This window comes from Accipiter gentilis, chromosome 9 (assembly GCF_929443795.1).
Source record: "Accipiter gentilis chromosome 9, bAccGen1.1, whole genome shotgun sequence".
NCBI lineage: Eukaryota > Metazoa > Chordata > Aves > Accipitriformes > Accipitridae > Astur > Astur gentilis.
In genome coordinates, this window is record NC_064888.1 from 20,323,999 (window position 1) to 20,339,791 (window position 15,793).

The 15,793-nt window shown below is 44.3% G+C and overlaps 1 protein-coding gene across 13 annotated transcripts in view; it reads left to right on the forward strand.

The window, feature by feature from the left end:
• Window positions 1-15,793, forward strand: part of NDST2 (N-deacetylase and N-sulfotransferase 2) — a 116,715-nt gene that overhangs the window by 92,538 nt on the left and 8,384 nt on the right. For all 13 annotated transcript variants that reach the window (XM_049811371.1, XM_049811374.1, XM_049811378.1 and 10 more), the window contains 6 exons: window positions 6,272-6,359; window positions 6,567-6,721; window positions 8,811-8,996; window positions 9,397-9,525; window positions 14,622-14,804; window positions 15,611-15,707. In XM_049811371.1, coding sequence (XP_049667328.1) covers window positions 6,272-6,359; window positions 6,567-6,721; window positions 8,811-8,996; window positions 9,397-9,525; window positions 14,622-14,804; window positions 15,611-15,707 — 838 coding nt within the window. The remainder of the gene's footprint in view (window positions 1-6,271; window positions 6,360-6,566; window positions 6,722-8,810; window positions 8,997-9,396; window positions 9,526-14,621; window positions 14,805-15,610; window positions 15,708-15,793) is intronic.

Here is a 15,793-nt window from a genome sequence, read left to right on the forward strand (position 1 = left end):
CCATGGATAGGTCCTGGGTGGAGTTCCCTGGGTACCAGCTATGATGACAATAGTGACAGCAGCTGCCTTAGCATGTTTCCAAAACAGCTTCAAAGTGAAGCATCCTTTAACCTTTCATCCAAGAGCACAGAACATTTGAGCCAAAGGTATAAAACAAAATACTGTTGTACATGTGTGTCCCCTTATCTGAACTGAACCTCATCCGTCACATGTTCCCAAGAGCACTCTTCCACCTCACTAGGACTCTTACCATCTTTTCTACATTTTTTATGCATCCATGCAAGACATAACTCAGTTCATCTCCATTTTATTCAGATCTTTGAGATTTTAAGTTCTGCTTCTGATCCCAGGTTTAGCTTGGGGAAAAGGAAACCCTTGCATTCTGTTTAGAGCTAGCTTTATCTTTTCAGTTCATTTGAAGCTGCATGCCTGAAGCAGCTCTAATTGCATGCCATTGTTTATTTTACTTGCTTCATTCTTTAATAAATCTTCAGAGCCACCTTTGACCATAACTCTCTAAGCAATCAGCTATAGAAAATGTGTTTCTAAGCAGACAGGTATAGAAAAATGGAACAGTTGTATATAATACTTATTTTCTTCATTTCACTGCAGTGTCTCTATGTTTTGAGGTGCTGAAATGCTCTGTAAGATATTGTTTGAAGGATCACAATCTTATCTTGGTCCTAAGCAGGCCCTGCACCCTCTAGTCCAAACTGGCAGAGATTCTCACCTCTGTAGTGTTTGTGCAGGTTACAGACCCATGTGAGAAAAACAGGAGATGGGTGGCCAAAGCTCTTGGAAACAAAGGCTGCTCTAGTGATGTTAAAAGCAAACCTAGACAAGATAATTCCAAAAGATGCTTTGTTTGGGTTTTAACAGGGTGAAATGGAGGAATAATCTGTGATCAGTAAGCAGAAAATCTCAGGCAAAGCAGATATAACGCAGATTTATCCATTTAAAAGAAGCTCTCTGATTGCAGAGCCACGAAAGTTTAATGAATTTTTATTTTTTAAAAGCGAGAAATAACTACATGGATTTGTTGATAGCCTCTTGCTATGGGGAGAGAAAGGGATATAATAGTGACAGAACAGCTGGCATTTTCTTTGGCCTTTTGTGTCAAAGCTGTGTTTCAGGGCTGTTAACACACAGCTCCTTATCTTAAAGCTTAGATTACAGTGGTCAGGGTGGTGGTTTGAAGATTGGATGTTGTGTGAATGTATAAAATTGACTCTGCTGTCTCAGGTGAGCCTGTTTGCCATATGCAGGTCCACGTTGAGAGAGCTTCCCAGACAAAATGACTATTAAAAGAAAGTGCTGAGTATAATTTGTTCAAATGCATGCCCATGGTAGACGTCCTATGTGAGAGGAGGAATGTTTTAATTTGTGATGTTTAAAGGAGACCTGAATAGCTTTCTTTAACAAGAAAAAAAGGAATTGTGCTTGCTTTTACTTCAAAGGCGATAACCCTTGAGTGTCTGTTTCTGTTGAAGGGCTGCAGCAGGAGCTTGCAGTCCTCAATTGAAGTGAAACAGTTGGAAGTTGCACAGGGAAAACGTTTTTCCCAGCGTTTTTCCCTTCTAAAGTTTACCAGAGATTTGAGCTGCACATAATTAACAAAAAAAAAATCTCAGAGAATCCCTTCTCTTGTCAATTATTCCACATTTAGCCCCTTCTAAAATCAGTCCTCTGAATTTACCAAACCTCCATGGAACTGGCCAATGCAGATAAGCCATTTCTAATGCCAAAGGATCTGGCTTTTATGATCCTTCCTGGTCATCTTTAGGTGAGAGGAAAGAAGATTAAGTAGATGAGGTTTTGCAACTTTTGCTGATAGTCTCTACAAGGGCATAAATGGTGAGCAATCATTGCTAGCAAGTCTAAGGGCAAGATAAGTGAAAATCAAGGACAATAATTTCATTTTGGGTTATGAATGGTGAGGGTGGAAGAGAGAGAATCTAGTGAAGGTGGCTGTCAGCCAGCTCTTGCCTTTCTAAATTGTGGAGGTTGATCTTACCTGAAATGAAAATACTCAGCAGTTTCGAACTCCCTGATTCTAACATTGTAGGGGAGTTAGAAGTACCAGTATCATGAATGCTTTCTCTTTTGACAGCACTGTTTTGAGCTATGCCAATGCTACTGCTGGCAGTGAGAAAACTGCAGAAAATCCTCTTGAGAATGTGCTGCCCCATGTCCACAGGGACAGTTCCTATGAAGAAGATGCTTCTGCAACACGTTCCTAGTATGCTTTGCATGAGCATTTGAGAAGAGGCTGTCAAAGCACTCTGCTTTCTTCCTCCTTTTTTTATCATCTGTTTCTCTTCATTTGTCCATGTACTGTTTTCCTAGACTCACGACAATCCTCTTTTCCCAGCATCTGACTCTCAACTTTATTTCCACCTTTTCTTTTGCCTCTTTTTAGAGGGACTTGAGATAGGGGAGGTAATAGGTTTGTATGAAACAGCTAAAATCTCTCCAAACACTTTTGGAAGTTAAAAATTTTATAGCTAAAAAGCAGAGTTGCATGAAGGTTTAGCCCCATATTATTGCAATGCCAAGGACACATTGCCATCTTAGAAGAGGATTAGGTCCTAAAGAAGCAGCCTAAAAGAGGGTACAGTAAGGATGCTGTGGCTTCCCCTGATTTCTTCCTTGCTTCTAGAATTTTAACCCCATTGAGAGAGTTTTTGTCTTTCACTGGATGGCATCAAGAGCTTGTAATGACTGTTGAGTAAATCTTTGCAGATCCATCAGTGAAATTATATACATTTTTTTAAATGGGTTGCAACAAAAGGCACACTTTTAAATTTTTTTTTTCCTAACATTTGCTTAGAAGTAAATATTTATCATCATTTGATATTATAAAAAAGCCTTTTTTAAAGTGATAGGCATCAAACATCAGACTGAAGCTTAGACCTTTTTTGCATTGTGTCCAGAAATGTGCATTGGAATGTAGATGTCTGTCACTTGGGCCTGCAGCGTGGCTGCCCCAATTAAATACTAAAGGCCTCCACAAATACAGGTAGTGAGTTGCAGAGGATGTTTGCTGATAGCCTGTGATAAGCATGAAGTAGGTCTGGCCTTGATGTGGCTTGTGAGTTCTGGTGGCCAGTGGTGGGAATCTCTTGGCGACCCCATGTGTTCCTTCCTGCAGTGAGCCTTGCTGAGCTTCTAGAAGGGAGCTTAGCTGGGGAAGGGGCCTTTGTGGCTAGCTAGTGGGCTTGGCTGAGTCTTGGAAGGATTTTTGGAATGGAAGATAGTTAGAAAATATAAATACTTGGAAGGACTGGCTTTTTTAGAGATGGGGGATAACTAAAATACTAGTCCTCTGTCCTGTGTCATATAAGCAACTAAATTTCTTAAATACGCATATGAAGATCTGTTTGCTTCTGGCTAGCTCTTTCATGTCTTAATGGATAGCCTACTCCATATTTCTTGATTGCCTTTTGTTTAAGAATCTTAGAGCACATTATGGATATAGATGAAGTGCCACTTGAGTCATCTGTAAGATATTATTAGTACTATCATACTCATCCTATTTTATAAGAGAGAAACGGAGTGCAGAGGCATCAGAGCAGAGAGAAGTGCCATCTTCCCAGCCCATTCCCACATCTGTATTGTTTTACCGTACTACAGCTCACAGACCTCTTTGAACCAGTGTGCTAGGAAGCAGCAAATGTCCCATGCAGGGGAAAGACATTTCTTCAAACTTACGCTGTGGCACTTTATAGATGTGGCTGTGAAGAGGACCCAGCATCAGCAGAGGTATGGCACATGATTAGCAGTCGACCTGCCAGGAAAGCAGGACTCCATAGGGCTCCATAGTCTCAGAATTTCTGGGGCCCCCACGGTTTCTCCCTGGTCCCTCCCTGGACACAAAGGATTGCGGTCTGCTGGAGCAGGGCTTTTGGGGATTTATCATCAGACAGATGTGTCGTCATGGTAACCCCAGCCAGGCTTTAAATCTCCCTCTGTGCAGAGGAATGCTAAGACTCTTAACCGCTGTCTTTCTTCCCTCCACCTTCCTACCTGAGCTCGAAGAGCTTGAAGAACTGAATGTGCCTTTCAGGGCAGCAGAGAGAAGTGATGAGGCTTGGGACAGCTCTGGAGACAAGAAAAGAAAGTGCCACTTTCCTGTCTAAGATACTGGGCGATGAGTTCAAGGTGCTGGTCTGAAATTTGATGCAGTATTGTCATCCAGCTGGGTGGACAGGTGTTTTGTGGAGAGATGCACAGCTCTTAGTGCTCCCTGGTGTATGGAATGAGTCCTTGTGTCTTACGGGGTTATATGAGGGGAACTTGACGACCCGTTGCCTATTCTGGATCTTGTGCAGCAAAGGAGGCTTCAGCCATCAGTGCTGCTGGCATGTCATGTTTTAAAAGCACTGCCTGCATTTTTGATAGGTCCTGGAGATGTCATGTGCCATACATTTATCAAAATACTGCTCTTGGGTAGGGACTGGGGTAAGGATGTGGTAGGCATGTGACCATGGAGGAGGTGGGATCTTTGAAATTTGTCCCAGGCTGCACTTGATGTCACTGCCTGTTCCTCCTCCCCACATACACACAACAATTAAGTGTGTCTCTAGGGAAAAGTCTGAAAGCTTGGTTCCCTCAGAGAGAGCATTGAGAGTGTCTGCAGCACTGCAGAAATAATTTGTCTGGTCTTCCCACCATGCCATGTGTGAGAGGTCAAGGGCTGCCTGCCTTGGGAATAAAACCACTCAACCTATTTGCTCCAGGATACGTTTGCAGTGGATGGGTGATTGAAGTAAATTATAGAAGTCATAATTTTTAAATTAACGTGATGATCAGTGTTTGGTTAACGCTGTTATATTTTTGACTATAGTGATTTGTCAGGATATCCTTAAGTGGTAGGTGTCAAAGCTGGTCCCTCCACTGAATAAGAGTCTGCATTTGTGAATGCACTTTCACCACCAAGGGAGCAGTGTGCCTAGACAATACCTATAGAGTGTGAGCCATGTGAAGGCAGCGTTGTAGTGCGCTCTTGTGCTCCTTGGGGCTGGGGAAGGGCAGCTAATGCAGAAAGATCTGCCCATTTCCCCTGTACAGTTTGAAAAGTTGGTATACTTTTCCCAGTATTATGTGCCAGGTTGCTTGTGTATTTGCATCTAGCCCAGATCTGCTGTTGAGAGGTCATCACCTTGACCTTGGTGCAGCCGCTGATCCATTGCTTTCTTAGAAAAGCTATTACAATCTAAATAACTGCCTGGGCAAGGACCATCTTTGTCACCTGCCAACAGTCCTCCTGCCAGGTTCCTATTTGACTGAGAACTTCTCCCATGGGGAGCTGCAGCAGTGACACTTTCCCCAAAGCATGCAGGTAGCAGCAGAGCATGCATCTTAGGGCTTCTCTCTTTTTATTGTTTTCCAGCAGAAGAAATTTGACTGGAATTAGTTTGTGTCTTACTTGTCTGTGACATACTGAGCCTCTGGGTTGTTTTTTTTCCTGTCAAGGCTGTCTGCTGTCTTACTCTGTACAGTGGTGGACCTTGGGGTTTGTGGCACAAGGCTCCTTCCCTTTGGCTATAGCAATTACTTTGGACATTTAAAGCAGACAAATGTGAGTAAGAGAGTATGAGATGTGATGACTGTGAATGTCAGCTCCCCCAAGTTTTCTTTGCAGAAGCCAGGCAACTTTTCCTGCCACAAAAGGAAGGATTTTGGCACTTTCAAGGGACACAAAGCAAGGGATACCTCCCTGCTGTGGCAGGACTCCTTGCATGGGTAGTTCTGTGAATCCATCTTTCCTCTCTAAATAAAAGCTCCCTCCCTTTGGATCACTTAGTTACTGTTCATGATACTGTTGACTTATCTTCCTTTGACTGTGCACCATATGCTGCCCCATCCTCCTTTTCATTAACGCATAGGCTTAGAGAAAGGGCAGAGGTTCCATAGCAAAGTCCCGGCCAACATGGGAGAGGAAGGGAGATTGAACCTGGAAAGAGTAAGGGATGTGTTGCTTGGAAGTGAGATTTATTTTCCTTTTGCCTTAGCACAGACATTCTGGGTCCTTCACATTGGAGACCATCATCTGACTGTGGTTTTAAAGTGTCATCATTTAGTACAGTGGAACTACTTCAAAGACTCTGTACGTGGAGCACCTGGTTACTGTGCTTCACTCCACAGGCAACAGTGCCTTAGCCCTATCCCCTGTGATACCTCTTCATGTTGAACTGGGCACCAGTAGAGCACAGAGAAATGTTACAGAGCAACTGAATATGAACATTTCTTTTTCCTTTCATTCAAACAGGCTTTACTGAGCACCCAGAATAAACTGAGAACTTTAGTCCCAAATTTCACCTTCAACCTGGGCTTCTCAGGGAAATTCTACCACACAGGTAAGCCCCTGGCACTCCTTTGTCCCAGCGCCTGCGTACAGCCCCCACGTGTGTGTGTGTGTGCGTGTGCGCACGCATGTGTTACACATTAGAGAGAGCATGATTCTCTGTTGGAACGACTCAGCATTTCAGGGGATTAGCCACTGCTTTGAAACAAAGCCCCTCTTCTGCCTTTTGTTTTTGCACTTCCTTTTCTGCTCTCTGTAGGTACAGATGAGGAAGATGAAGGGGATGACATGCTGCTCAAACACAGGAAGGAGTTCTGGTGGTTCCCTCACATGTGGAGTCACATGCAGCCTCATCTTTTCCACAATGTCACCGTGCTGGCTGAGCAGATGAAGCTCAACAAACAGTTTGCAGTGGTGAGGGACATCACAGTTTATTTACTTTACAGTATTAATCCTTAAGCATTTTTCTCCTGGAATAGCTGTTTGGACCCCACTGAACTCAAATACTAGTCTAGAAACTCAGCTGCATTTAAGAAAAGCAATTCTGGAAGTTTAAATTGGAGCGTGGCTCCTGCTGTCTTCAGGCAAGAAACACCATTCGCATGCCTGCTTGTGCAGTGGGAAGTGTTTCCTGGCACCTGCATGGCCCCAGGCAGCCCCACTACATTCCAGGGTGCAAATCCCAAGGCTCTTGTTTGCTGAGGTGTGAACTTGTAGCATTACCATCCAAATCCTATTAATTTACAAACCCTGGCAGTGAGAAAGCATTTCCTTTTCCATCCTTATTCACTGTGGTTTTGTAAGGAAGTCACCTGGTCCGTAGTATGAAATACTCTGTGTGCTAACAGCCCTACTTCTGGCCTCCCCAGACAATGCTGAAGGAAGTTATTTATCTAGAAAGTTCAGGGGAAGTTCCCTGGGTTTTGGCAGAGGAGGGGGAAGCCTTGAACATCCTGCATTGATGGAACAATGTCTGTTTGATGTTTACAGCCCAGAGTTGAATATAGTATACATGTTTCACTGAAAAGAAATGTCCTCTTCATTTCTAGTTTGGTTCTTTTGATGATAATCCCCTTGGGAATAACAGGCTGCTGTCTTGTGTTCCTATGACACACAAATTAGGAATGATCTTGAATTCAGAGCACAGTTGCAGCATTATAGGAACAATTTAGGCTCCTTCTTTTACTGGTTAAATAACAGTGCAGTCTTCTGCAAAGAGAGAGAAAGCACAGAATGCAATACCACATATTTAATGTAAAACAGGCTAGCAGTGGGAAGGAGAAGGTTGCTGCTTCATTTAGGGGCTCTGCTCTGGTTTTATTGTACACAACCAGGGCAGAGCTGTCATCATTTGTATTGTTACCAGAACCACACAGTGGAATTAAACCCAATGAAATTCAGGTATTTCCTGTCATTTTAGTATAGCTCCAGGCCCATATCTTTACCCTCAACAAGTCTCTTGCTTCATGTCTGCTTTTCTTTGAATTGCTAGAGACAAGACAGAGCCTAGTAGTCATCTTCCTTTCCTTCTATATCAATTAAGGAAATTTTGTTTTCTTCCTCTAGTGACTCAGGTCTAGGCATTGTGGGAGTGAGATGTGTTGTTTAACAGCATTGATTAGTTTGTAGTAACCAAGGAACCTGACCTGTTGCTTGTGAATTAATCTGATTTATCCACCTGCAAGCTACAAGACCCTTCTTATAGCAGCTGTTACCAGTGCTAGATGTCTTTGTTGATACAGAATCACCCTTATATCTCTGTAGTTGCGTAAAACTAGAAGTACAAGCAGTATTTTAGGTTTCCCAATCCAGAGAGTTTTCATGTTACTCTGTCACTGTCCTGGTTTTGTCTGGGTTAATTTTCTTCATAGTAGCTAGTCCAGTGCTGTGTTTTGGATTTAGTATGAGAATAATGTTGATAACACTGATGTCTGCTAAGTAGCGCTTAGTCAAGGGCTTTTCAGTTTCCTATGCTCTGCCAGCAAGGAGGTGCACAAGAAGCTGGGAGGGACCACAGCCAGGACTAGCCAAAGGGATATTCCATGCCATAGGATGTCATGCTCAGTATATAAACTGGGGAGTGTTGGTGGCAGGGGCGGGCAGGGATCACTGATCAGGGACTGGCTGGGCATCGGTCACCAGGTGGTGAGGAATTGCATTGTGCATCACTTGTCTTGGATTTTATTTTTCTCTCTTTTTGTCATCTTGCTTTTCATTACAATTTCTTCTTAAATTTTATTTCAATTATTAAACTGTTCTTATTTCAACCCATGAGTTTTTCTTTTTTTTTTTTTTTTTTTTTTTTTTTTTTTTCCCAATTCTCCTCCCCATCCCACTGGGGCTGAGGGGAGGAGTGAGCAAGTGGCTGCATGGTGCTTAGTTGCCAGTTGGGCTTAAACCACAACAGTCACCTTGCTCCAAATTGGAGTCCATTGCTAAATATGGTCCTTATTAAGGATATTAGTTAAATATTGAATGATCAACCTGCATATTCTGCTTCCAGGAGCATGGGATTCCCACAGACTTGGGCTATGCCGTAGCCCCCCATCATTCTGGGGTTTATCCTGTCCACACACAACTCTATGAGGCATGGAAATCCGTTTGGAGCATCCAAGTAACAAGCACAGAGGAATACCCACACCTACGGCCTGCCCGGTACCGGCGTGGATTCATCCATAATGGAATCATGGTGAGCACAGCTGGGCAAGCAGAGCCCACTTTTCTGCCCAAGGGACAGTCTTCTAGTGACCTGCATCAGAGACATTAATCTTGATATCACCAGTGTTTCCAAAAATCAAAGAGAAGAAACTTGGCTAGAGCCAGTTTCTGTGTTTCTCAGTACAATTCAGAAGTCAGTACCAAACAGAGAGCAAAACCAAACACAACAAGACTAAACTGAGATCCCACTGACTTGTTTGCACTGTGATGAATAAATGGTTGTGAGGAATACCAAAAGAGTCCTCTGAATCTATGTCACTTATGTCCCTTACTCTTTATATTGTTCCACAGAGCGCTGCTTTGACACATTCATGTGTAGATTCTGCTGCATCTGCCTCTGACCTAACCTTGCTTTTCTCTGATGTTGCCAGGTTCTGCCTCGACAGACCTGTGGTCTTTTTACTCACACTATCTTCTATAATGAATATCCCGGTGGCTCAAAGGAGTTGGACAAGAGCATTCGTGGTGGTGAACTCTTCCTGACAGTGCTCCTGAACCCTGTAAGCTCATCTGAAAGGGGAATCAGTGCGCGGGTGTCTCAATTTATGTGCCTGATTTGGGAAAGGACTAGATCTTATGGGAGATTCAGTGTAACTACCCATCACAGTGTGGCTATCTCCAGTGTGATGCTAAGGAGATGCAAAATAGAGGGCCAAGGAAGTACTTGCTAGATAATGCAGCTTTGCTTTACACACTGCCAAGGAAGCATCAGTATTGAGTGTTGACAAGTGCAACACTCCGCAGATAGAAACTAGCCAGGGTGACATGCTGAGCATGGCCCAATGTAAAATGGGTGTTACTTAGGCTACTGCATCTTCATGAATCAGAAGTGAGATGTGCCTTGGCTCCTTCTATTCCATGCACATCTGCTGCTTCTTCCCTGGCTCACTGATGAGTTTTGTTCAGAATAATTGCTTTCTCTGGGCTTTTGTTATGAAGTGTCCTTCCCTTTTTTTCAATATGTATACATTGAAACATTTTCTGCATGATTTTTTTGTGATGAAGCTGTGACCCTAAGGCATTTTTGGGAAATCTGGGTCTAACACAGGTGTTTCTTTTTCCCTTTTCAATGCTTGACAGTTCCATCAAGCCACCAAGCTAATATAGTACCTTCAACACCCTGCAGTCCCTTCCCAGTTCTTAGCCATGGATGGCAAATCATGAGTTCCTCACTTCCCATTGAAGCTGGGAAGATGTACTAGGTGGCAAGAGACACAAAAAAAAGCGGTCATTTTTAGAAAGTCCTGCATGGGTAGAATTAGGAAATGAAGCTTTGTAGCCCTCTCCAACCACAGATCATGCTCCCTCAAATTCCTTCTTGTTGGCTGCAGCAGGAAGATATGCTGCTCTTTTTGAATGTACAGTAACTTTCTCAGTTCCCCACCTGAATTTGTTTCTTACTAAAGCTGATTTGGCACCTATTGTCCTTCCTTTGTCTGAATGGACATTGCCCTGCCAGGTTTAGACAGTGATTTTAAAATGTCTACCTCTGTAGCCGCTCCTGGATGTAATGATGTTTAAACTCTTCTTTTCTCATGACTTCCAATTTTCTACCTTTTTACTTCTTCTTTATACATCTTTTCCACCAGTGCCTTAGTATGGGCAAGAAGCCATGCAAGCAGATATGAAAGTAGGTTGTTACTCACTAGCTTCCTAGGTGGGAACCCTTGAGTATTGGTCCCAGTTATTGAGTACTTGTTACATGACAAATCCCACAAACATCAGTGGCTCTGTTCACTGTGATGTTTTCTTTCATTCCCTCCTTCTTTTGCATCTTGATCACAGGGTTGAATACTCAGCTTTAGCCACTTTTGGTTGAGGCTGTAGAGGCTCAGTGAATCAGAAAATCAAGTTTTTTCCCTCAATGAGTTTAATTTTTTCTTGTCTCTTGCTTTTTTCTTGTATCTTTCTTTTTTTTTTTTTTTTTTTTGCCTTTATACTCCTAGAACTGAGATAGTGAAAAGATACTAGCAATGTGCTTTGCATCACATAGACAGGCTGTAGTTTACAAACAGGCCATGTGTTTCTGAAGGTTAGCCTGTGACCAGCTCTGGATTGGTGTATGATCTGCAGAAGGTATGGATCTATAACAGCCCTAGCTAAAAAGGTAGGGGTTCGTATTTCTAGGTCTGAAGCCAACCTTCCATCTCCAAGGTCTGGAAGCCAGCCTTCTGTCCTTGTCGCCTGAGACAGAATGGTTATCTTTACACACAACAACCAAATCTACCTGCTTAATCAAAGTCTGTAGTAAGGAGAAGGCTATTCTTTGCATTATATATGGAGTGATCAGTCAGATGGAAAGAAACTGCTTTCTTTTCTGGGCTTCTCTGCCCATATGTTGGGTGAAATTCACCTTGTTGCACTTCATAATTGTCAGATCTTAAAGAATGCCTGAGGATACAGCCACTGTGAAACTTAAGAGCTCTAGGTTTCTCTTGGAAAACCAGTTGCCAGACTGTAATCCAGAGATCATTGCTGGTCTAGGAGGCTGTGCCAAGGAATTTGTAGAAACAGAGTTTCTAGAGCTCCTCATTAAAATTTGCTGATAATCATGTGATGGTCGAAGCAGCTGGCAATAATCTGTCATCCAAAAAGTTTGGAAGGATTGTGCTGTGATATAGGATGAGTTTATTTGCCAGATTTACTGCTGGCTCTTCGTGGTGACTTTTAAACTCAGGTACCTTCAGATGCTTCCCATGTTTACACTTTTGCTTCCTTTTGGCAGTGGAGTACTGTGCTCTAAGCTCCTCTTCATTGCTCATGTTTGCACAGTGATTCAGACCCTTGCATTCCTTCCCTCGCAGATAGAGCCATCTCACAGACCTGATAGAAAGCTGGCCAGCCCCACAGCCCCAGCAGTGATCCATAGCAGACTTGGACCAGGCTCTTTCAGTCCTTTTTGGTGCTTCCAGCTCCCTTTGAGTGGATATATGCATGCAGGAGCCTCCAAGCCTGTATGCGTATAATTAACTCCACAGTGCAAACAGAAGATGTTTGATCTTCTGATTAGTGAACAAGGTCTGATGTCAGGAAGGAGAATAGCTGTTGATGTTCAGCAGACAGGCTGATCGCTTCTCACAAATGCTTTTGTTCACACTATGCAGGCAGGTTACATGTTGCAAGAATGCTCATACCCTCATGTGTTCTGTATTTTAGGCTCTCTGTGACCTTTCCTCTCATCTTTTCTTAGGGTGAAGGAGGGGAAACCATGGCATGCTCACAGTGGAAGGGAGGGGGACAGGAGGGAGGTGTTATTACCAAGCCAGTCCCTGGGGTCACTGGGTGTGGATGGGAGGGAGGGAGAGATGGGACTTGAGTGTAGCTTATGTCAGAAGTAGTGCTTAGAGCTGTTTTGGCAGCAGGAGCTGTGCCGAGGCAGAGGAAGCCACCAGGCCTTGTTAGCAGTGCATGTGTGTTACAGGACATGACTGCACGCTCAGAAAGAAGGATAGGGAGATGGCTCTTCAATTCGGCTTGTCTTGTCTTCTAAATCCGGTTGCTTGGGACTGTTTGCAGGTGACAGCATTACCTGTGTGAGCCATTTTACCGAATGTAGTCAGCCTTGAGACACAGTTGCTAAACTGGATCACATGCAGGCTTTTTTTATTCTGGAAATCTTGAAGGGGTCCCAGGTGGTGACCTGCGTCCTCCCTGCTGCAGTACTTGGTTTATGCCAGTGAGCCAGATGCTTCATGCAGCAAACTTTTCTTCTAAATGTCTCACTAGCAAGCCAAAGGGATGAGCCACCCTTTGCTGTCACACCATCTTCCTGGTGTCTCCCAGAAATGGGCAAGATACAACATGAGACACATCCTTTTGCTGCCTTTTGCTCCATGGCATGCTCCTGCTGATACACAGAAGATCTTTCTGTCCTTTGCTCTGTGTTTTATTTAGCACATCATTTTTACACAACAGCACCAAGCACGCGCTACTCTTTGAAGTGTAGGTGAGCTTGTCTGGCAGGGCCTCTCTGTCAGCTCAGTAGGAAACCAGAAGTGAAAACTCACAGGCAGATGAACACGATAAATCTTTAACTCCATTTATTTTCCATGTGTCCCAAAGTCTTACCACTGCCTACCCAAAGACCCTGGGGTTTGAGCACCTTACACACAGGATTAAATTCATTTCAGTGTCTTGGGGATGGCTCAGGCACAAAGAGCTACTATCTATCAGTACCTCTTGCTGCACTGAGACCAGACCATGGCAACACTGGGCAGAAAAATTAATTCAGACCTCCTGAGTGCCAGCAAATGTCTTCATCCCAAGACCATCTGTCTCCCGCTTCCTCCTTTTGCTCTTCCCCTACTGTGAGTGGGAAAGCCATTCCTGCCCCCTGCCAGGGAAGCCTTTTGTTGCCTGCTGACCTTACCTGGCATCATCAGGATTCAGCCCTGAACTGTGCAGCAATGGGTGCCCCTACTGTGACTTAGGTCTCTTCCCTTCCCTGCACTAACAGACACTGGGTGAGGAGCGCTAAATCATCCACATAGTCATTCTTCCATTGACCTTAGTGTTCTGCTTTTGTTTTGCTAACTTCTAGCCATGGTCCGGCTTGTGTCTGGCGAAGTGCTGTTGTGTTACAGGTCTTGGGATGCAGAATGCCATGGGACCTGTCAAAGCCACACACCACAGTCAAGCTGACAGCAGTCTTTTACACTCTTTTCCAAAAGTTAAAATACTGAAAAACAGACAGGAGGGAAATGTATCTGCTTGAGAGAAGGGATGGCTTGGCAACGCAGAGATAGCACACCAGCTCCAGAGCAGAGCTCCCATGGGTTCTCGGTGCCACTTTGCCCAAGGGTTTACATCCTCAGGCTTGGCAGGACATTTTTCAGGGGCTGCCTGTTCTGAAGGCTTTTGCGATCTAAAACCTTATCAGCTGGTATCTGTTCCTAGAACGATCTCCTAGTGCAATGTCTCTTTGCAGTCCCTGTTCAGATCCCCAGGTATGCTTGTTTGTGTTTTAAAGTGTGAATTGCTAGTTGTTCTTTACACTTAGGATGTCAACTCCAAAGTGAATGAAAGCTGACAGGCTGTGGGCCTAGAAATAACTCCTGCGAAAACTGTCCCTTGTGCCACCATGCCCTGGCCTGCAGCATGCTGCCCCTCTCCCTGGCCTGCTCCCCTGCTGTAGCAGGCACCACAGCTAGGGAGGTTGACCTGGTTGTGCCTTGGGGAGAGGAAGGGAAGCTCCTGTTCTCCCATGAAACAGGCTTTGCAAAGTTTTGACTAGGAGGGAGTCACTGACTAACCCTTGTTCCCCTAAATGTCCCAGAGCCACTGGAATGGGATTTTGAAACTGTTCTGGCCTCACATCCAGGGCTCAGTTATCACCTCCTACCCCCGCACCCCTCCATTCCCAGGGGTTACTGTGACGTCTGTGTCCCTCCTCTCCTGAGTTCCTCCTGTCTTGCAAGCACTATATTTCTTTCTTTTTCACCAAGGCAGTGCTGTATCCTGGCAGATGGACATTCATCAGCTCAGACAGCCACGCCAGTCTGAGCTGTGAGCAGCATCTTGGTGACAGTGGAATCAAGCTAGCAGGAAACAATACTGTTACCCAATTTACCAGTATCCATGTCTTTCCTATTTTCAGATCAGCATCTTCATGACCCACCTGTCCAACTATGGGAATGACCGTCTGGGACTGTACACTTTTGAGAGCCTGGTCAAGTTCGTGCAGTGCTGGACCAACCTTCGATTGCAAACATTGCCCCCTGTTCAACTTGCAAAAAAGTACTTTGAAATCTTTCCCCAGGAGAAGAATCCCTTGTGGCAGGTGAGAAGGCAGCTTTAACTGCTCCTAGTGGTTTTCCAAGAGGTATGTCCCACATTTAAAGTGTGGCAAGACTGCTGGTCCAGAGCACAGAGGGGTAATGCATAAAGCTTTTTAGGTTTAACCTCTGTGGCTTGAGGCTGCAAGTGGCAAATTGCAAGGTGGAAGGGATGGGGAGTAGGAGCAGCAGGACACGGTCACGGTGTGAACTTAGGACAGGGATGACTGTCATAAGTGACTAGGGGGCAAGCTTGTAGGCATTTGGGTCATTAAAGGGCTTATATTAGAGCAAGCTGCTGTGAAATGTTAAGTGTGCAAGGAAGAACCCTGTTTGGCTGGAGGAGTTTGCAGGCATGTTAATGTGATTAATCTAAAAGTAATTTCACACTGCAGAATTCATGTTCATTAAATAAAAACATGCTTATTCCATTTTATCCCAGTGCAGCAGCTCTCTGCATGGTAATGAGCAGATGAAATTAACTGAAGGTGATAGAGTTGTCCATCTGCCAGAAGTTCACAGATGCTGAGCTGTACTATTGTGGTGGCCCAGCCCAGCACGGCTACACAGGGCAAGGCCTGTAGTTAACACTCTCAGAAGGACCTTGGCTACTGTGTCACTCTGGAGCTTTTGAAAACTTTCCCCTATGTTTTTACTTAACTCTTCTTGGTGCCTGTCGGAGCAGCAGTGTGGCTGTGAAGTGTTCTTCATATGCTAATAGTATTTTCCCAAGAGGACTGGCCTTCCAGCTTTTCCTTCCCTTTCCCATTAGCTCCTGTGGTAAAGCTTAATCCCATCATTTGTGCTGCAGAATCCCTGCGATGATAAGAGGCACAAGGATATCTGGTCCAAAGAGAAAACATGCGATCGACTCCCCAAGTTCCTCATCGTGGGACCTCAGAAAACTGGTAATGCGAATACTTTATCTAAAGATAGATAACAGCTTCCATCTTATTCCTCCAGAGATGAGAGCTGGAAAGGTCTGTGGTTTAGA